Genomic DNA, 21,679 nt, shown 5'->3' with positions numbered 1-21,679 from the left:
GAGACCAAGGGAGCGCTGTGATGAGCTTATCACAATCTTAGGCTCAAGAACGCTTCCTCCATTAGTGCGATATACCTTATCTAGGTAGCCAGACGGCCTGTTTACTGATCCGTTCAACTTCCACACATCTTTGCTACCTAGGCTCTGAGCTATCCGGAACTCCCTAAACCCCACGACTAACGACATTTGACCCGTGACGGGTTGCATTCTGAGAGGGCTCGGGCAGAAAACATGGGATCAACAATATGGGATTTCTATGACCCTATCCGACCGAAAAACCCGTGTCGTTACTCCCATATTGAACTCAACTTAGTCCAGATACTCATGAACGGAAATGGTCGCGGGAGTCGCCGAATTAAGGATGACGACACTAGCAACCTAGAACGGCTTGCCTGGCCAAGCTCTCCCATATGAGAAGGGAGACGACGTGGCACTGTCTTCTCTCCTTGAAGGACATTGTGAAAGTACAAAGGGTGCTGCAAGGGTTCTCAGTCTTGCCAGCATCCAAGTCTTGGTACAAGATGTTCAGGTTGCAACGTGGTCGACCTCAGGCCACATCGCCATTGTAGGCCGAGGTAGAGAGAGCTCGCGAGAGCCATAAGTGAGTTTGCAGGCCATTCCGTGTGTTTTTAGTCGGTATCCATCGTTCATCTTGCAGAGCTGGTTCCGTGATTATTCCACGATTAATGGGCAAATGCCGGGCTTTGCTTCTTTGGTTATAAGCGGATCTTATGGCTGTTCTCCCGAGACGCCGTCGATGGTGTCTCGATATGGGAAATCAGCGATGAATATTGGGGGGCCCGGACCAGAGTTTGGCATGGGATGGAGTAGAGTAGTATGAGATTTACGAGCTTCGATGTGCCCGGTGGCTTCTTTTGAGGGCGTCACCAAGTGCACAATTGATACCAGCAACTTCGACGAGCTTCGGTCTACGTACCTAGCCTTCCCGGTTCCTAGCTCTTCGATGTCGGTGATGCAGCTGTTGAAGAGAGAGGGTTGGTCAAGTGATTTGGCATTTAGCCAGCGGTATTAGGGAGCAAATTCGAGATACTAAGGAGGAGATGATCCATGGGGCATATGTGAAGTACAAGGCTTTGTGTAAGGTGCCCCCATATCGAGTGGAATGACGGCGTTCAAGTTAAAGAGGCATTCGGCAACGAGACTCAAGTTATCGAGAACTGTCTTGAGACCTCTCCAGAGTCTTGTAGGCATATTGCTGCTGCTTTCAGAAGAATAGCCACCATCATGGTCTCGGCGAAGCTCAATCGATGCTTTCCAAGTCACGGGAACGAATCTCAAAAGCCCAATGAATACCCTTGGAAATATGAAGATAAATTGGGATCACGTCACGTGTGTGGGAATCCGTGATCCCAATCAGTGGTCGGGCCTTTATGCCGAATATTTGCGATAGTCCACCGATTTGTTGTGATCAAGCGTGGTGTAGGTGACACCGTCCTTTGGGGTGCTCTCATACCTTGAGACGCGCGATGCCAGAATAACAATAATGGCCGAGATACATTCAGCGCAAAGAGTTGAGTGCGACATGTTCATCGAGTTATGGCTTCGTGGAGCGCCGTTCCTGGTCCATTGCTCAGAACCTGTAATCGTTCCTCGGAGCCAATGCTAGAAACACGCTTGGGTGCCTTTGGGAGTGGCTCGGGTCATGATTGCCAAAGCTCCATTGATGACAATGCGGGGGGGGAAATGGCCGTATCTAGTTTTACTAATAGAAGTCGGCCTCGTGATTACCTCGGCGATAGATGGGTAAAATGTATGGGCTGCCAAAAGGTCGCGGCGGAATGTTATTCTCTCTCGTTTCCATGATCGCTTCAGACTCAAGATCTCGTGTTCCTCATAGTCACTTTGGGCATCGTGGGAGGGCCGCGTCTCTCGTAATAATCGCATTTAAAATGACTCGTCGTCTGTATTCAAAGCTAAAATCTTTGAAACACTATTTGAAAGAGATGGAATTGATTGAGCACGGTTTCTGCCGGGAGCAGAAACGACTCCAGCTACATTGCGCTGCGTTGCGTCTCATGGTTGACAAGTAGCAGCCAGAGCAATCGCGCGAGATTGACGATGCGCAGACCGCCAGTACTGGCCAAGGTCAATTGATGTGAGTTACGAAAAGCGCCCGATACCAGCTAAAAACTAGTCAGCCTAGTTAAAACCAACCGTATTGGATTGTTAGGTAGGTAGCTAATGTGCTGAAATGGGCGTCACCATCGTGGAGAGATGGATAAGTGTGCGGGTTCTATGGATTGTTGCGATCAAGATTGCTCTTGCCTCGTTCGTTGCCAAACTCCATCACGACCAAGTTCTTTCATCGGCGACCGTCGATTGGCATTCGCACCTTCCATCCGTTGTTCCCTCCAAGCTCACGTGCTCCACATGAGGAACGACCTCCAGCGCCACTGTCCCTCAATTGAGGGTGATCAAAGCTATCTTTTGCAAAGGAAACACTGACGACGGTGTACTCGACGCGTCCGATCAATCATCCAAGACTCTTGTTGAGCATCCTCAACAACCTTCAACCACAGGGCAATGCTTTCAAAGAGCCATGCGGGGTGGGTGGATGCCGCCTGTAACTTACAGTGCGCCTCCAAGGGCCTCCATCATGACCTCCATCAAGTCTGGCTCTGCAACGATGAAAATCGTCTTAGGCGAGGTTTCAAGCTAATTTTGAGCATCCAGAAATACAGCAGGAAAGAAAATCCACTCGAGGACAGAGGTCGGCAGCAAATCGCCATCGAGGGTGCCTATGCTGAGCAAGATGCTTGCCATGACAACTATCACCCACATTGGCGTCTCCTCCATAAATGGATCGACCAGCATCAATGCCCTCGCCGCCTGGGCCGTCTAAAATCCACCCAGATGAATTGGAAACCGCTAAAATCGAATTAGTTTCCGGGGGTTTATGGTTCGAGTTCGACCACCACCCTTTCCATCGTATCTCAAGTCGGGCGACTAGCATCCCAGCATTGTGAGCCAAGTATCATCCAACTTGAGTATCTGCACAGATTCCGTCTAGAAGGACTTTCAATCTATCAAGTAAGCACCTTGTTCCTATCATTTCAGGTTTCCTGATGCCAACATGGACGAGCATTTCCGTTCCCACTTTCGCACGTTCTCGGTTGTCATGACGAGAACCAGAGGCACTTCCACCATCAATATCATCCTGAACAACGCGGTCACAGGCACCTTCTTTATCACTTATCTCAAAATAAAACGCCCCAAAGACTTTCTGGCCTTGACGCATCTCTCGACCTCCTGGTCCCACGAGTGTTGGGGCCTTATGCGTGCTGCCTCCCCTCCATGTCAAGGATCATGGCATTGCTACTACCCTTCGACGCTCGCAGGGTTGAGTTAGACTACCAGCCCATCTTCATCAAAGACACTTGAATGCATATATGCTCCATACTTCGGTGCTTAGACTCTGTAGGAAAGTGAGCCGCTCACTTGTGGTTCCCGAAATGTTTCCCCTGCAATATGGAGGAGATGCTGCTAGGCGTTGGCAAGCCGAGGGATTTCACTAGCGATAAGCTGCAGGTACGTAAGAGTGTTCTGGATTTATTTTCTACCCGGTAGCTGGTATCACGATATTTCAAGTTGATACCTTAGCTGTGCTTTGGTCTAGAAACGTCTCAACACAACCGAGGTCGCACGAGGCCGACTGAGGGTAAGGAACACGCACCGGCTCCATTGAAGCAGGCTTTGAACCCGGTAACAACAATACAGAATGATGTTTCTTAAAAGAGACTACTGAATATACGCATCACTTTCTCACCCCAAGCATCAAACCCGCCGAATCCGACAGAGGGTCGATCTCGGACTTCCATAGGAGGCAGCCAGCGTCTCGTAGCCTCACTCGATATAACAGCTGAGTGGTGCCTATACAAGTACGTAATCTACTTTACCTTGATGACTATACCAAACGCAAATGACTGACTCGGAAGGAGAAAGAGGGGATTTCAATGGGATCTTCCAGACCACTGATGGTTCACCTAGTCTTGAACTCCACAAAGAATGAGGTCGACAGCTTGACCAACTGGAGCCAAGGCGCTCCCTTGATGCCCATACTCAACTCGATACAGGGAGTCTTCCCCTAAGACGGCTCGATATCTCGAGTATTTTGCCTCCTCGGCTGAGGTTTCTCAAACTCTAACTGTGGCTGGCGAATAGGTACCGCTGATTTGACACCCTCTACAAAGGGTGTCTTACATGGCAGCCTTGTTTGTCCCCAGGCGTCTCGATCCTTGATGCAACGTTGGAATACCAGTTCAGGTCACCATCAACTGAGTCAATCATCGTCCTGGATGCTTCTGGCTGAAGATGAAAGGCAAATTACGGTGATACGAGGACCTGGCCCAAACCCAACCACCCAACTCTCCATGGGAAGACACCTTCAACATGTTTGATATTTATACTACTTCCATACCTCGAGTGCACTTTTCAAACCTCAACAAGCATGGTATTTGTCCTATTCTTGCCATTAAACGGCATCGCAAAAGAAATAAACGCCAGCCAAGACCCGGCTCCGGCCCCAGCACCCATGATACAGATTCACCGCCAGCCAACCCGCTCCAAGCTCGACTATCAGTACATTAATATCTCCTGCCTTCCCTTCTCTTCTCATTCCGCTCCGCCTCCGTCTTCTGCCTCTTTCGACTCTCTTGGGCGATCATCTCGCTCAGGTCATCGTCGTACGCCCACTTGGCACCGAGGCCCTCCTCCTTCTTGCCCTCATCGAACTTGCGCCGCAAGTCGTCCTTGCTGATGCCATCGTTCTGGTGCAGCGAGTCCACGTCGAGGGCCACGTCGATGTCGCCAGGCTTCTTGCGTTTGCGGGAGTCATCATCGGCACCCAGAACCGGCATGCCAGATCGTTGTGCCTGCTTGAGGTCATAGACGCGGTCGCTACCGAAGAAGCCTTCAGCGCGGACTTGGCGCTCGGGTAGGATGGTGTAGGCAGACCGGGGCGCGCTCGACTCCTCTGTGTCGTAGCCGCGGCGCTCCTTGCGGAGATCCATTTCTCCGGCAATAGACGTCTCAACTCCTTGGCCGTAGTCAGGCTGTACTGTGCTGGCATAACCACCAGGAGTCTCAAGGCCACTCGGTGTCTCCAAGCCACCAGCTGTGTCCTCCTCTTCCTCTTCCTCCTCTTCTTCATCTGACTCCTCCTCCTCCTCGGACTCTTCTTCACGGGGTTGTAGCTCACCCCAGAGGGTCCGCTCAACAGGCTCACCGGCAGCAGCAGCTGCTTGAGCCCCTGACTGGCCCTGTCCGCCGCTCTGACCAGTGAGGCCAAACACGTCACCACCGAACAGGGGGCGGTTGAACTCGTCAACTGGTGGTTTGCCCCAGCCGCCGGGGTGGAAGCCCCATGAACCTCCTGAGGGTGGTGGCGCATTCAGACCGGGGATTTTTAGCGTAGGATAGGATGGAGGAGGGCCAAATCTTTGTTGGTTGATAAGCCAGGGTGGCGGTGCGCCAGGAGGCATTCCCAGGGCTTCCTTGGTGTTCTCACTCAGGTCACCGGGTCGGAAATGTTGATAATCGACCTCGGTCTCTTTGCCCTCGTAGTACACTTCACCAAATCGCGTCAACTCAGGCTTGGTCTGGAAGCGGAAGAAGGCATCGTAGAGCTTCTGGTAGTCAATGTCGAGCTTCCCCATCTTGGGGGCGACACGTTCACGCTGCTTCTGCTTCAACGACTGCTCGGCTTGCTTCTCGAGGACGGCGTCGCGCATCTCGGTGATGCCGGTCTCGGCGATGAAGGTAGGGAGACGGAAGGGCGGCTTCTCGATACCCCTCTTGGAGGAGAGGTATTCTCGCTTCAGAGACCAGTGGGTTGGGACCGGTACCACATTTCGCTGAGCCTTGATCTGGACAAGTAGGCGGGGGTCCGATGAGGAAACATCTTGCCACTCCACCACCTCGGGGATCTTGACCAAAGCCTTGAGCTCGGCGATGGAGAGCTTGTTGAGCTGCTTCCTCTTCTTCTTGGACATCTTGGGCTGGGCGGACTCCTCGTCTTCGTCGGGGATATCGTCGTCATCGTCGAAAAACACGGTCCCTTGATTTCCAGCATTGGCCTCCTTGGCAACCTCATCTTCGTCCATAGACGCGCCGAACTTGCTGAAGATATCCTTGTACATCGCAAAGACTGGGTCCTCCTCCAGACTATCGTCAAGAATCAGAGCATCGACAGGGGCGGCTTCCGACTCGGGTTTGTCCTTGACTTGGAGATCTGACGCGGATTCGGTGGTGGATTCATCCTCTTTCGGCTTGGAGTCATCGGTGGGCTCTTCGGTCTTGGGAGCGGCAGCCTGCGTCGCGTCAGTATACGATCGAGGGGATGAGAGATTGGATGATCGCACCTCTGCTTGCGCCTTCTTCTGTTCCTTCTTCTTTGCCCTCCGCATCTGGTTCTTGGTCATCTTTGGGGCCGCCATTGTGAATGTGGATTGGCGACAAAGTCGTCGCGACGAGGAACTGGTTTCGGCCCGCGGCGGGATTGGAGACCTGGGTGGTGAGCTGGAACAGGGCGTAGAAGGCAGCGAGAGTGATGATGAACTGCTTCGGGTCCCTTCCCATTCCCGAATATGAGACGAGGCGCCCGATCGTGTGTCAAAGAGGCGATGGAATGATTTCGAGGTCGATGCGCCAGAGGCTGATGCTCCAGGTCTGGTGCTGGTGCTTTGAGGTGGAGTCTCGTTTTGCGCGACTCGTCGATGGGCAACTTCCCCCAAGAAAAAAATGTCGACGCGCTGCCCGCGCGGCTGTAACTCACAATCAGCTTATCGTGATTAGCGCGGTTCCGCGGCTATCGGGTCAACCGCGGCTATAGCTGGCGCGCCACGTAACCCAGCCCCTCCCCCCCTTGTCTGACTTGTCCCCCTGTAGATGACCCCCGTGGCCCCCGAAGTTGCAGTTTATCTGTCTTCGATTCGTATGAAGCTTGGCGCCCCTTTGGTTTAATTATAGCCTTGGTATGCCCGCCCGCTTTGACGTGTGAAAGGTCATCCATCCCATAATTAATCGCAGTTGGTTGTGGTTGCATCGTCGCAGCAAAACCAGCTTCCTTCCCTCTCTTCGTATCCGATCTTGGATCCGATCACCAGTCAAAGGTCACGAGCAATTGCAACGTTCCCAGACGTTTCCGGAACCCATTCCCGCTTTTTTTTTTTTTACTTCTATTTGTCTTGGATCTCGTCTCCAAGGTCTCGGACGGACCCGGCCTCGTCATCTCACAACCAACATCTCACCTGCTCGTTTCGTTCGATAAGCAATGAGTAAACGGATTCCTTAACGACATTACGTTTCTCCTGCTATCTTCCCTCGTCGCTCGTTATCGAATCACGCTCTCGCCGTTGGCTGTGTGGCCTCTCTGTGGTTCACAGCTCCAACTCCTCTATCCTCGACCATCTCTCTCGTTGCGCCTCGTTAGACGACGTCTCCTGGTCATCATCTCGCGAACCGTCCAATCTCGTCCCTCTCCCCGAGACCCCCAGCGGTCCGTCCTGTGATGGAAAAGTTCCCCGACTTCATCGATACGCCCGTGGGCAACTCGCGGTCGCCGAGCCCTCGAAACCCTCCCGGCTGGTCCAACGGCGCGCCGCCTCGTCCCTCAGATCGATGGCTCCCCGTCTCGACGGGCTCCCACAGGCACAACCGCCAGAAGAGCCTCACTGATGCCATCCGCACAATACGCGCCCGCAATGGCAGCGTCAGCCAGAACGCCCAGGAGATCGCCGATGCCCTGCGCGCCCCCGTCTCCCCAAAGCTCATCGTACGCCCATCTCCCCCCGTCCCACCTTGATCCCGTCTCGAGTCTCTAAGATCTCGAGGCCAAGTCCTCTCCTCAAGTGCTAACCTGCATGTTGCACTACGCAGATCCTGTGCCTGCTGTGGTACACCTCGTCTGCCCTCACAAACACCTCGTCAAAGTCGATCCTCATCGCCTTTAACAAGCCTGCGACACTGACACTCGTCCAATTCGCCTTTGTCTCGTCGCTATGTGTCTTGATGGCATGGCTTGCCGTCCTTTTCCCCGTTTTACGAACCAAGATCACAGCTCTCAAACACCCGATTCGAAAACCGACGCGCGAGGTCATCACGACTACTCTCCCCCTGTCCGCCTTCATGATCGGTGGTCACCTTCTCAGTTCCACGGCCACCTCCAAGATTCCCGTATCGCTCGTCCACACCATCAAGGGTCTCTCGCCCCTCTTTACCGTCCTCGCTTATAGAATCGTGTACGACATCCGCTACCCCAAGGCGACCTATCTGTCTCTCATCCCTCTGACGGTTGGTGTAATGTTGGCATGCTCTGGCAAGGCGAAGTATGGTGGAGAGCTCAGCGGTGTCATTCACGCTCTCCTCGCCACGATGATCTTCGTCACTCAAAATATCTTCTCCAAGTACCTGTTCAACGAGGCTGCCAAGGCTGAGGCTGAGGCTCCAAACAGCCGGTCAAAGAAGCTGGACAAACTCAACCTGCTCTGCTATTCCTCTGGTCTGGCTTTCATCATCACCTTGCCCATTTGGTTTTGGTCCGAGGGATTCGCTCTGCTCAAGAACTTTTACCACGAAGGCTCGATCGACTTGTCCGAGCAACCCAATTCCATGGATCACGGTCGACTGACGCTCGAGTTTGTCTTCAATGGCGTGTTTCACTTTGGCCAGAACATCCTCGCCTTCATCCTCCTCTCGATGGTCTCTCCCGTCACGTACTCAGTCGCCAGTCTGATCAAGCGTGTCTTTGTCATCGTCATGGCCATCCTCTGGTTCCGAAGCCCCACGACGCCCATCCAGGCCGTTGGTATCGCCCTCACCTTCCTTGGACTGTATCTGTACGACCGAACGAAGGGGGGCAACAAGGCGGACCACAAGGCCCAAACGATGACAGATTCCAACAAGACTTCAATATTGCCCATCTCTAACAAGGGGATACGCCCAATCGTGGCCTCTCCTCTGAGCACTGAGATCAATCCCCACCCTTACCACGAGGGCTACTACGGCCGCGACGCCTCCTCAGATGACTCCAAGAAGACAGACGACAGCGGCAGCCGTAACCGCGGCCGTGTCAACAGCAACGGAGGCTGGCTTCCTCCAGGCACCAAGCAGGAAGATACATGGCGGACTGGAGACAAGATCGCCGGTGTCTCATGATGGAGACAGAGAAACCTCGCCCTAGGTTTTGAAGTTTTGGGTTCCTCTTCTCCGCCGGTTTTTTCGGCGTTTCTAATTGTTTAACCTCTTTTATTTTCAACAACAAAAAGAATGGAGCTGGGATCTTTGTTTGAAAGAAGGGATGTTGTGCTTGTTTTTTTCTCGTCCGGATATCTAGACTACCTATGGACGTGGACAGCTTTTTGTATGACATATCATGGATTGGCGTTTTTCTTGAGACGCAGGAATGGATTGATGGACGGACGGATGGATGGATGGATGGATGGATGGATGGATGGGATGCTCTTTCAGCTCCTCTCAGGAGGCGCTTGATGATGCGCTGTATCATTACGTGGATATGGAATGTGGACGTTTTTTGATAGACGGGATACGGTTCGCAGCTCATGCAATACATGAATGATATGGAATAAGCTCAGGGATAGATGTGACAAGATAATGATCGGGTAGTAGAGATGCGGATGTCGTCTTTACATCAGGCATTAGTAATTAATCTATCAGCCACTCCTCCACCTCGACCCCTATGCTCCTCCCTATGCCTCGTATCACTTCCCATGCGACATTGATCCTCCACTTGCCACCGCGATCCATGACATCTCCAGCGCCACCCACGCGGGTCAGTAATCGCAGGCTCGCGAGTGTTGAGATGGCCATGCCCACATCACAATCCAGGCCAGCTGCACCCACCGCTGTGCCATCTGCCCACTCAGTTCTCACAGCTGTAAAGATGGCCATCATGCGTTCCAAGACAAAGGCATGAGCGCCGAGCAGTTTTCGTGCAATCTTGCGGTGCTTGGTACGAGAGGGCCCCCTTGCAACGATACCGCCACGCCGTCGCTTTCGCCCATGATTGTATGTAGAGAAGAGTGTGAGATCGTGACGAGTAGCGTTGTGGGAGGCGAGATAGGCGGCGAGTAGAAGGAGACGGGCCGTAGTAGGGAGGAGATTTGTGATTTCTGTAGCCGAAGCTGAGGGTCTCGTAGTCGCAATAGCATCAGCAGGCTTGGCTTTCGGCCTGACCGACACGATACTCGGGTTCAGGAGAGACTCGTCCTGGAAGTGCACCCTGCCCGCGATGAGCAGCTTCGAAAACTCCTTGGGCGTGTGCGTTCCAGCCAGGATCGGCGCTGTGAACCGTGGCCAGAGAGCATGACAGCTGTGACGGAAGGAAGGAAGCGTTCGGGAGGCCGATTTTGTTAACGAGTCGTGGACCGCAGCGCAGAAGCGTGTCCAGAGATCTGACGTCTCTTGCTGTGAGTGCCCGAGAATGGAGCCTGGTGGTGTGAGGGAGACGATTCGAACGAATTCGGCTTTGGCGTAGGGAGGGAAGTTGAGATGTGCTGATGTAGGTGATCGTAGGAAGCCTGCGGGAGGAGACGTGACGATGAAGACGCAGGTAAGGCGAGGGATCTAGATCGATTAGCTTCCACTCGCAAGCATCCAATGTATAATATGTAGCAACTCACAATCTCGGACAACCGTGCCAGAGCCGGTAGCAGCGTAGGCGGCGCATCTCTCTGCCCATCAATAGCATCCAACACCAACACAAACCTCCACCTAGGATCCCTCTCAGGATACCCAACCATCTTGACCATCTCAACCGTCAACTGCGCCAGCGTCTCGCACCGCCGCGGCACATCCTCCCACTCTAGCGCCTTCGCCACCTCCCCGACGATGCGCTCAAACAGGTGTCGCCCCGTGATGCACTGCACAGAGTTGACCACGGCAGCCTGGAGACCGCCCGACTCGGCGTCGGCGTTGACGCTGGTGACGAGCTGGGAGACGAGCTGGGTCACGATGGCGGATTTCCCTGTTGCTGTTGCGCCGTGGACGACGAGGTTTCGACAGGGAGCTGCATCGGGCTGTAGAGACGGTCAGCTTTGGTAATATCGTCAAGAGGTAGCTTGGCCAACATACATGGAGGAGCGTTGCTAGGGATCGGATCTGGTGTTCGCGACAGGGAAAGGATTGGAATAACGGGGGCAAGATGACCTCGTCAGGAAGACGAAAGAGGGATGACATGGTTGTCTCCCTGTTCTGACGAGGAATGACTCTTTTGGATGGAATTGGTTGGTGTTGAAGTTGTGAAGGTCGTCCCCAAGCGCCTGGAGGTTCAAGGGGAGACGCGTTTGGCGCGTCTGCAGGCAGGTACGTCACTCGGGAAATTCTCGGCCGAGTCATGGACTTTGACAGACTCACCATCACATCAACTCTCACAACTTGTCTCTTCTCACAGATAATATTATAAATGAATTTAATTGAATTTATTGTTCAAGTTTTGGGCAATTCTTAGATTCTTTTGGGCAAAGACATATGCCATCAAACGCCCCAATCCAGTGGTATACTTTATACAAACCACATGCATAGCTTTTGACCTATCGTCTAAAAGCATTTCTCCCCAACGCCTAACTATGCCATGCTCTTCAAAACAATAAAACACATGTATACGACCTCGTACTTGTCGACTCTTCCCCAAACACTTCATCCCACCAGTGGTTCCATGTTCTCACACGCTCATACAAGTCCTTGACCAACACCCAGTCCTGCCAAATCGGTGCAGCTGTCCCCTGCCCAGACTGTGTTGAAGGGAACCCTCGTCCTTTTCCGGGGGCCTGAATGGTGATCTTGGTTCCCGTTGTAACCCAGTTCCTTCGCACGTCATTAACAATGTTGTCAGCGAAACTCTTGACATGTTCATCAACTTGGGGCGTCCTCGTTGTCGGTCTTCGGAAACCTGAAAGAAGAAGCCCTGCGTCGAGCGAGTAGTCCTCAAGTTCCATCGTCTCCGATATGTATGACTCGGCTCTAGCGAATCCAGATCTTGCCTCCTTGAGCAACAGAGTGATATCCTCCCAAGACTCGCAAGTTACCTGCGATAAAGCCAGGCCTCGAAGGGACGGCCAGATGTAGTTCGACATTGATAGCAGCTGTACAATCAAGTGTACCCTCTCAGCTTCCAGCGGCCCGCCGTCCTGCCCAAGTTGGTTCAGACAACCGACAAAAGCCTGCAACGTAGCGAGTAGATAAGGCGTGTCAGCTTCAGCTAGTACGTGGGGAAGAGCATTCTGGGTCAACAGCACTCGGAGTGCCTCCACATAAATGTCAATCATTGGATAAGCTGAACTCTCAGCAGCCGCTGCATGTATCATGGCTGGCACCATCTTGCCCAGGGTGAACCACATGATACCCGGATTCTCCATCCCTTTGCGCAGCAGTACAACCTCATCTCGCAGCTTGTCATTGATCAAGGACATCTTGAAGTTGTTGAAGAGGAAGAAGAAGAGCTGGTGAGCGACCCTTGTGTCGCCCTCGCCCAGTCGAAGCCCATAAGACATCATACCAGCCACCTGGAGCTGGGGATCTTGAACCGAGGGTGAATACTCTTTGCTGATCTGGTAGAAGAAGTCGTCAACTGTGCAAATCTCGGAACCGTGAGCCCTGATGAGCGAGATGATGTCTCGGATGAAAACCACAAAATCATGATGTTCCGACGCATCCTGGGCCACCGTTCGCAAGTCCCCCTTGATTCGCTGCATCACTGACTTTAGCGTTTTAGAGTGCTCCGAAAGGATGATCTTCCTGAGCGCCGGCCCAGCATCCCGCAGTGACCTGCGCATCCAGGATATCATGAACTCGAACAGGTCCCGGTTGGTGTTGTAGTCGGGGTTAATGGCAAGTCCGGTAACTGCTTCTGGGACAAAGTCTTTCTGCTGTCGCCGGAGCTCTTCTGCAAACTGGTTCTCGTATGCCAGGTACCGCCGTGGTTTGACAATCGACAGTGCCCAGACATCTGATAGGGTGAAGCCAGCTTCGCTGAAATCATCAAACCCATGCTTGAGGAGCGTTGTCATGAACAAGACCAGTGATCGCCGTTGCTCGAGACTGATACTAACAGGCGCATCTTCAAATAGACCATACTTTCCATACTTGAACATGTCCGAAAGCCGTAGGAGGCCGCCGTTGATGAACCGTACTGCAAGCCTTGCTGATAGAGTAATGACCTGCTCGGTACACTGCGATTTTTCGATGGCCGCATTGTAGGACAATTGGCCCTCTTCGCGAGAGGACAGAATGCATCTTGCCATTGAAAAGTAGCTGCTCGACAGGTCATGGTCGAGTACCAGGATGGCATCATCCGCCTGCGCCGAGTTCAGGATCTGACTCTCACTCTGTTGGCTTTCCTCATCATCCTTGAACTCGTCAACACGAGACAGGAAAATCTCCAGAGTGGCCAGCGAGGCTTGAAGAATGGACCAGTCCAGTTGTGGAGGGCAGGTGCCAAAGTGTTTGAATACTTGCTGCAGTTGGAGCGTGTTCAGGGCAAAGGTGCCAGCCTCCAGATTTGGGGCATGTCTCATGACATCCAAAGAGGCCATCACAGAGAGATGGAGCACATCCATTACGGCTGCCCTATTCATCGCCACCATGGCATCAAGCATATCACGGCTGACTGCTTTGCTCGAATCCTTAGACAAGGCCAAGAATTGCTGCTGCATGTCCGACTGCACTGAATCAAACTGCGTCATCATGGCTTGGAAGAAGGTATTCCGCCACTGAATAAACGGCTTGAATGAGGTTGTTGCTTCACCAGATGAGATGAGAAACCTCGCCAGCTGATTCCAGGCTCGTAGGTTGATCAAGCACGCCTCTTTGTGAGAGGTCACGGGGGCCACAAGCCGCTCAATCAAATGAGCACCCGGACGAAGGTCAGGTGGGGAGGCCCAAAACAGGGTGCAAAGGAGGTCGTGATGATTTCGCAGAGCAGCCAGGTCGCGTTCGTGGATTGTCTGTTCCTTGAGGAGTTGGCGGTTGTGGTTCGGCATCGTGCGGGCGATCAAGTTGCGGATGTCGTTGAATGACCGGATTTCACTCAACTTCTTGATGCTCAGAGCAACGAGCTTCAAGAAGATGTGAAAGCACTTGTCGGCCTTTTCAACTGCCAACGAGGGCCTACCGCCCAACTCTTCCAAGAATTTTGGAGACTGATATACTTCTTCATTGCGAAGATGGGCGAGATTCTGTGACCCAAAGAAGTCAAAGATGACTCCTATCACCGCCACGCACTTGCGCCAGCCCCATTGCTGAACAAGATAGTGGCAGCGTCCAACTAAAGCACGACAGTAGTTGTTGAAGCTGGGCGATTGGCGAGGATTGTCCTTATAGACCTGGAAAACCTTCTTCAGCAGCTTCTGGGGGAGTGCCCAGCCGTCAACAGCGGTATCATGCCTGCTGCCAGCAATGAGGATGCCCTTGTCATTGAACTCTGTGAGTGGGAGCAGGGCAAACATATTCTTCCAGAGACGCTCATGATCGCTTGCGTCGATACTTGTGACAGCCTCAGGGGTGGCCATAACAGAATACATGACGTCCCAGAAGGACGACCGAGGAATCCGAGCTTGCTCGAGCGCCTTCATGACTGTGACCCAGGAATGAACAACTGGCATGTCGTCCCTCAAACCTCGATCTCGTACCCGGGAATTTCCAAGATCAGCGTATGCTTGCCTGACTTGGTCCGTACCATTTATGGTGAGTGACAAGATGGCCGTTTTGGACAAGTCCTTGAGCAAATCCTCCATTTGAAATTGCTCGCCCACCAAAGATGCGTCGTTCTGACAAAGTTTCAGAGCCAGGAGGACATACAAGATCAATTTATCATAGACGCTTGCAATTAGAGAATATTGAGGTTGTGTGGTGCCATCATGACGCCCTAGGAGAGCTTCGATGCGGCTGTTGAATCCACCAAACACCTCGAGCGTTCGGCAGCTAAATGATTTGGCACTTGATTGTTCAGTGAGACTAAGCGACTCCATCATGAATTTCAAGATGAATCGGGCCGCGCCTAGAACGAAAGTAGAGTCTGGGAGGTCTCCTTCTATTGTGATACGCTCCAGCTGATCAGCGATCGAGTCGAGAAGAACACCGAGCTCCGAGGACACTTGGGCATCCCAAGGACCCCATCGGAGGACCTGATCGCCAAGGTTGAATGATATCCGTGATCGGAGCTCACTCAGATGTTCGTGATGGCTCAACACTGACTCAAAAACACCGCTTCCAATCAACGTTGACTCATGGAAGTAGACGCGAGAATCCAAGGGAAAGGTCTCGAAGTGATGAGTGTAATGGGTGCCATATGGCCCCAGACCCCGAAGCTTCTCTCCATCTACCTCGACTGGCTGGATAGGCTCGGAGATTGGGATGGTCTCAACCGGGATAGGATCATTCGCACGACTGAATTGGGGTGCTTCAACATCAATGCGTTGGGGCTTTGTCCTCTTCCGGAAGCGTGACCTGTTATGATCAGGAGGTGGCTCCTCGACAACACGGAGTGGCACTGGGTTATCTTCAGGTGGCGGGCTCGCAGGATAGTAGGTATCTGGACCATTGTCGAATGTCAAGATGCTGGAAGCCGAAAGGTCACCACGCTGCTTTCGATACAGTTGGTCAAGACGTCTCTTGGTTGATCTGAAGGCAAAGCTGCTTGACTGGTCTGTTTCGTCCATTTCCAGTTGAGCCGGCCGTGCGACACCAGAACCACCTCGAGTAAGGTTGACATTGGTGCGTGGCTGATGCTTCGTTCGAGGTTGCGGCGCCGTGTTGTCAGTCTGGTATCTCACCGACCCGGCCTGGCTGACCTGTTTTACCAGGCGGCGAGATGGCCCTGCAGAGAGCATAGGCATTCGCCTTGAAGTTGAAGAGCCATTTCCAGATGTTTCACGGAGAGGTTGTTTCGGTGCCCTCGGTTTTGCCTTCTTGGCTTTCCGGGCAGCAGTGACTGATGGGCGCTGAGGGATAGAGCCTGCCCTCCAATTGTTCAAGACAGACACGGCGTCGACATGATCCTCTCTGGTGGCCAGTTGGATAACCTTGCTGCCTGGACTGGACCTGCCCATGTTCTGACGTCGAGTTGCAGACCGAGCGGCGATCTTGAGGAAACGAGGAGCGTCGGGCTCAACCACATCAAGAATGCTGAGTCGGGGAGCATGCGGCCTGCCTCCATGTTTCCCTGTCCGTTTCTTTCCATGCTTCGACGCTTTGCGTGACGTGGGCTGGCGATACTTCTTCTTCACAAGCTCAGTTGCAGGCAGAGAACTGTCCTGTGATCCAGGAAACATGCTAGTAATTCTGGGTTGATGGGGGCCTCTTGGAGGAACACGCTTTCGTTGTGTTGGTGTTGTCTTGGGTCGTTTTTGGGATCCACGAAAGGATTCCGAAAGCTTCAGCTGTCGTTTCCTTCCGGTGAACATGGGGTCAATGCGGTCGTCCTCTACCACTGAGGCTCCATCGTCAGATAGTTCCTCAGGAACCAGGACCATCGGCTCCTCCTCAAGAACGAGCCGTGTTTGGTTGTGAAATACATCATCGGTGGTTTCTGGTAGTGGAGCAGGAGCTTCGTCGTCAGAATCTTCGAAGAAGATTTGGGGGGCTGTGGAAGTATGTGGTGAGGCGATTCGCCTCTGTGCCACACCACGCCGAATCTCTCGCTCCGGAGAATGGTGGACCGGGCGACTGTGGGTTGGCTTCTGAATTCTATCACGGCCAGCTTGCTGATCCAGTCGAAGCCATGATGCGGGAAGGACGCCCCTGATTCGGCGTCCCACGGTGTTCACGAGTTCTGAGCCGCTCTCGGAGCCGCTCTTAGATTCCGTCTCGGATACAGAATCTTCGTCGTCTGGCTGAACACTGGTGTCTGGTTGAGCAAGTTCATCTTCAGAGTCGCTTGGAATGAGCAAGGCAGGCCGTCTGAAGAGTCGTGTGGAAGGTTGTTGGGAGGGCTGGTCCGCAGGCAATGATGTGGGAGGTTGAACATCGTGTTGAGGGTCCTCGCCACCTCGTCTCGAGCTGCGTTGTGCAGCAGGAGAGTCTGTAGTCCCCGGTACCAACCTGAGAGCTGATGCAGGCTCAAGGGGGTCGCTGTCAACAACATCGTATCTCTTACGCTTTCGCGTTGATGATCGGAGAGGAGAGGACTTTCTCTTTGCGCGCTGCTTTGTGACTGAGATTGGGGGGCGCCTTAGTAGGTCTTTCAGGCTTGGAAGATCGTCACCAGCCAAGCTCGTGTTCTCGGTATCTCCTGTCGAGCTCGCCTGGCTACTAGGCCCGGCGCGGTCGTTCAGGGGTGACGTCTTAGGGGGTGAGGGTGAAGGTATGTTGAGACTACCCAAGCCATCCAGAAAGTCTTCTAGCCCTTTCAGCTGACTCTCGTCAGATACATCCGGGAGCTGTGACTCCTGACTGTCATCCTCGAAATCCTTGTCTTGCGAAGCCTCCTCAGCTTGCTGTCGGCGTCGCTTCTCTCCTTCGATAGCAAGTCTAAGGGGACGGACACCATGTTTCTTGAGAATGTTGGAGTAGTATGACATCTCAATGGCGTAGGGTCGCTCTTGGATCGGTTTCCGGGGCCGAAGAGAACGCTCGTAGCGAACAGCTGTTTGGCGGGCCGTCTCACGTTCATCGTCAAGGCCCAGTTCCTGGCTTTGCATAGGGGGAGGGTTGTCATCCACTTGGGGCAACGAAGACAATGGGGGGGCAGGCTCCTGACTGACGACAAGTCGAGGGGGTGGTGATGAACGCTCGACATAGCTTCTCGATATTTGGACGTCATTCGGGGGGTGAGAATCGGCATCTATCGCTCGGTGTTCAAGGCTGAGAGGGTCGATATCAAGCAGGTCGACATCGGAGTGTATGGACGATAGAGGCGAAGACAGTGGGGATACTGGATCAGAGATCAAGTCGACTGCATCGTCTGGTCTTGGCGTCGTATCGGGGATCCGTGAAGGCGTCTTTGTCGCAGGAGCAAGGTGATTCTGCCCTTGGGAGGAGTCGGGAACATCCCAGATGTCTTGTTCCTGCTCTTTCTGTGTGTTGCCTTCTGTAGGCTCTTCCTTTCCGTCCTCATTTTCTCTTTCGCTGGTCGTATTCGCAGGGGTAGGCTCAGGCAGGGACGGCAATTCCTGGCTCTCGAATCCATCCTCTTCCTCAGAATCTGGGACTTCTCCCAGTTCCTTCCAGTTGGTCATGGTCCGCGTGTGGCATTATTCTGTCGAAGTCACATTCGGGGTCCGAATTCGGCTTCGGTCGTTGAATTTTATGCGTATATGGGAAACGTTCATGTAGGAAGAATCATGATTTCACCGTGATCGAGGGTGGTTCAAGCTGGCGTAAAGTGGTTTCCCTGTTTGGCGTGGCGGGAACGCGGTTGGGAAACCGGGGAGACGCGTTCGGGGAGGAAGGCGCGCCAAGCCATGGAAGTCCATGTGGGGCCCAGTTCCGGGGAGCTTCAGCGCCGCATCCATCCCGTCCCATTGAGCCGGGCCATTCCGCTCTGAGAGGCGAGACTCGCCCCAATTATTCCGAGTTCAAGTTCAACGTCAACTCGTTTTTTATACTCAATTGCTCACTCCACGCTCGTCGAATAAAGCTCTTTGCAATGGCACTGCATGTCTTTGAGAGGGCCTTGCCATTGGCATTGACCGTCTTTTGCGGCGTCATTGGAGGTTAGTTTTGGCCATGAGCCCTCCCAAGCAGACGCTCACGATGACCAGGATACTACACCTTCCAACCAGTCTTTGCACCTGATGCTCTTAAGCAGGTCGATCTCCCGCAGATGTAAGCATTCGATATACATGAGTGCGGGCATGCGAGAAACCAAGTGCTAACCATTTGCCAAGTACCGAGGCCAAGTCAGAAGCCTCGAAAACTCTGCCACCAGCTTCAAAATAGCTACACCATCTTAGAACTCGGAAGATGTCCAAACAAATCCCATGTTAAATTAGAGCTATTTCATGATAATGATAACCGTAACATGTCTCGGGGCTAGATTAAAGTCATTTTGTTTGTATGTGTGTCGATGTTTTATATGAATGCTCAACCGTTTGAGAAAATGTCAACTAACCATAATGACACCAAGACAGAAGAGATAGGATAGTAAATATTGTTCATATCTTTCATCAAAAACCATACCGAATAGTTAATGACCGTCCCGAGTGACCTTTATTGTACAATGTCTAAAGTTTGTCTTGTGATAAGAATCACGTCCTCCCGTCCTAGGTACCCTACACCAGACCTCTAAATCAGAGGGGCATCCAGGCCCCAAAGCAGATTTTCCCAGTCCATTCCATCAAGATCGATCATTGATCCCAGCTCATCCCAGGCTTGGGAGGAAGGGTCAGCATCATTGGGCGTCGCCCCAGTCGAGATCGGCGCAGCTGAGCTGGGGGTGAGAGGAAGACTCGTCTCCTGCACAGCCGATCTCACTGGAAGCTGGTTTCGTTCCTCATCCGCACATATCGACACTTTGTGCTTCTTCATAACCTGCTTCAACAGGTCCTGTATCCGCGCTGTCGGCTTGGAGTGCTCCTTTGCAATGTCTAGGATCTTCCATGCCTCCACTAGCTGTTGCCGCCTCGCCTCCTTTTCCTGTACGGTTGTTCCCAGACAGAAATCCAGGATAAGTACAATGGTAGCTAGGAAGACGCTGTGTAATACTAGTGTCGTTCTGAGTCGCGTGGAAGTGAAAGCAACATTCTCCTTGTCAAGAAGATGCTCTGCGTGAAGAATGGTCTGAGCTGCGTCCAAGCAAACGTTTCGTGAGTGCGCATAACGGGGCTCGATCGAACCACGGGCCAGATATGGAAGATGGAGCCTACACCGCTGCCCCTGAACGAACAACTTCATGATGTGCCGTTGTATAATAATCGCCGGTGATCGTCGAATATCGTTAGGGGGTAGCTTTGCTAGTTCTTCGCCTTCCATTACTAAGAACGGAGGGATTTCCCTGATGAATTGATCGATTGCAGCATCCAGCTCAAGAACAAGGTCGTATGTCATGGTTTCTGGGGCGGCTGAAGAGAGCGGCATTCGGTCTGTGAACTTGCGAGTTAATTCGGCCAGCCGAATCCGCTGCAGGAAATAGGACATGCTAGTCGACTCAGTCAAGGGCTTCCCCGGCTCGCCGCCATCGACAAGGTCCTCATCATTAAGATTACGAGGTTTCCTCACAGCCATGTGCTTTGGATTTATGAGATAGGTGCCCTCGTGGGGGCCCGGGAATCGAGCCAACATGCTACTTATACGTTAGACTTGTGATCAACAAAGGAGACAGACGATGTAGTAAACATACCAATCCAATCCGACGAGGTACCACCAGACTCGCCGAGCAGCTTCAGCTCTTATCCCAGTAAAGGCCTTTGGGTGACCTGTTGATGAAGTGAAGGGATGATCTAGGCGATGAAGGCCCAGTTCACGAGAGATTGCGATGGCTTGAAACAGATAGGTTCGAGCCCGAGTGGAGATGCCCTCGATGTTCAGCAAGACAAAGCTCACAATGATAAGACCTTGAGCACTCTCCAGCTCGATCTGCATATTTCTCTGAGCCACATCAAAGACATCCATGGTTCCTTTGAGCCAGATGATTGCCTGCGCATTTGCCTCTGCGGCGTCATTGAATAGTTTCGTCGTCTCATTGTCCGCTTGCGTCCACGAGTACGTGACGTTGGCGCAAACCGCGAGGAGTAGAACCACTGAGCACAAAGGCACCTGGGTCCCCTGGTCCAGGGTGTCGTACACTTCATCCACAAGGTTGCATAGAGAAGGGTTATGCACTATGTGGTGCATATAAGTGATACCTGTCGTGTACTTTTCCACCAGCGTTCTGGTTTCTTCTCTAGTGGGTAGCCATACACACTTGGTTGGTTCCACAGAAAGAAAACCAGATGGGATACTGGAATTTTGAAAGATGTAGCATGATGATTGAGTGATCATACGTATAGGACAAGTGCGAAAGACGATTTTGTCACCCAACACGGTTTCCTGTTATCGTGTTAGCATTGAGGAGACATGACAAAGGCTTGTTGTAGACCAACAGATGCCTTTTGACCAAGACATGTCCTATCCAGCCAGAGAGCATCGTCCGTCAAATTCTGGACGTTGAGAGGCAATGCCAGTTGCGAGTCCTGTTGTGGCCGGGGTGGCGCATCTGCTTCTGAGGTAGGCAGCAACGCCGAAGACGATTGGCTCTCGGGTGCAGGCTGTTTATTATGCTGTGCAAGCAACGCCTCCAACCTCTCCAGGCGGCTCAGAATATCTGTCTCCTTCTCCTTCTCACCAGCACCCGCCGCCGCCTTCTTGGCGATCGGTCTCTGGGCCGGAGCCGAAGCGCGGGGTGGATCCTGGGGTTCCCGGCAGGGAACTCCGCGGCTGGTGCAATTTGAGCAGGGAAAGTCGCGGCTGCACCGCAGCTTGCGCACGCGGCAAAAGTGGCACGAAACAGGCCGCTGGCGAGGCTGCCGGCCCATGTCTGCGGTGGTCTCTCAGAGGGTACCTTACTGATAGCTGTAACTGGTTGGATGAAAGAGGAAGGAATTGTGTTAATGAACGGAACGGAAGTTGAACCTCCGCGGACTTTCCGCCCGGACTTTCCGCGGGGCCGGCTCCGGATCGGGGATATCAAGATGCAGAGGACCAACACGTCCGCGCTTTTCTCGCTGAT

The 21,679-nt window shown here is 52.9% G+C and overlaps 4 protein-coding genes across 4 annotated transcripts; 1 reads left to right on the top strand and 3 right to left on the bottom strand.

The window, feature by feature from the left end:
• Positions 1 to 4,604: 4,604 nt before the first annotated feature.
• Positions 4,605 to 6,455, bottom strand: NCS54_01058100 (PSP domain-containing protein; the record flags this gene model as incomplete). The annotated part of the gene is made up of 2 exons (XM_053155885.1): positions 4,605 to 6,329; positions 6,381 to 6,455. 2 exons carry the CDS (start codon positions 6,453 to 6,455, stop codon positions 4,605 to 4,607), a joined length of 1,800 nt encoding a protein of 599 aa, XP_053011860.1.
• A 1,073-nt stretch (positions 6,456 to 7,528) lies between these two features.
• On the top strand, positions 7,529 to 9,174 carry NCS54_01058000 (Hypothetical protein; the record flags this gene model as incomplete). The annotated part of the gene is made up of 2 exons (XM_053155884.1): positions 7,529 to 7,792; positions 7,897 to 9,174. 2 exons carry the CDS (start codon positions 7,529 to 7,531, stop codon positions 9,172 to 9,174), a joined length of 1,542 nt encoding a protein of 513 aa, XP_053011859.1.
• A 507-nt stretch (positions 9,175 to 9,681) lies between these two features.
• On the bottom strand, positions 9,682 to 18,209 carry NCS54_01057900 (AAA-16 domain-containing protein; the record flags this gene model as incomplete). Its single annotated transcript, XM_053155883.1, has 4 exons — positions 9,682 to 10,602; positions 10,659 to 11,054; positions 11,110 to 11,123; positions 11,651 to 18,209. The coding sequence occupies 4 exons, from the start codon at positions 18,207 to 18,209 to the stop codon at positions 9,682 to 9,684; spliced, it is 7,890 nt and encodes a 2,629-aa protein (XP_053011858.1).
• Positions 18,210 to 19,257: 1,048 nt separating this feature from the next.
• NCS54_01057800 (Zn(2)-C6 fungal-type domain-containing protein) lies at positions 19,258 to 21,485 on the bottom strand (the record flags this gene model as incomplete). Its single annotated transcript, XM_053155882.1, has 3 exons — positions 19,258 to 20,254; positions 20,312 to 21,000; positions 21,054 to 21,485. 3 exons carry the CDS (start codon positions 21,483 to 21,485, stop codon positions 19,258 to 19,260), a joined length of 2,118 nt encoding a protein of 705 aa, XP_053011857.1.
• Positions 21,486 to 21,679: the final 194 nt, after the last annotated feature.

The sequence above is a fragment of the Fusarium falciforme genome, chromosome 8 (genome assembly GCF_026873545.1).
Source record: "Fusarium falciforme chromosome 8, complete sequence".
In the NCBI taxonomy this organism is placed as follows: Eukaryota; Fungi; Ascomycota; class Sordariomycetes; order Hypocreales; family Nectriaceae; genus Fusarium; species Fusarium falciforme.
The sequence above is the reverse complement of the archived record's forward strand: the minus strand, read 5'-3'. Positions and strand labels throughout refer to the sequence as shown.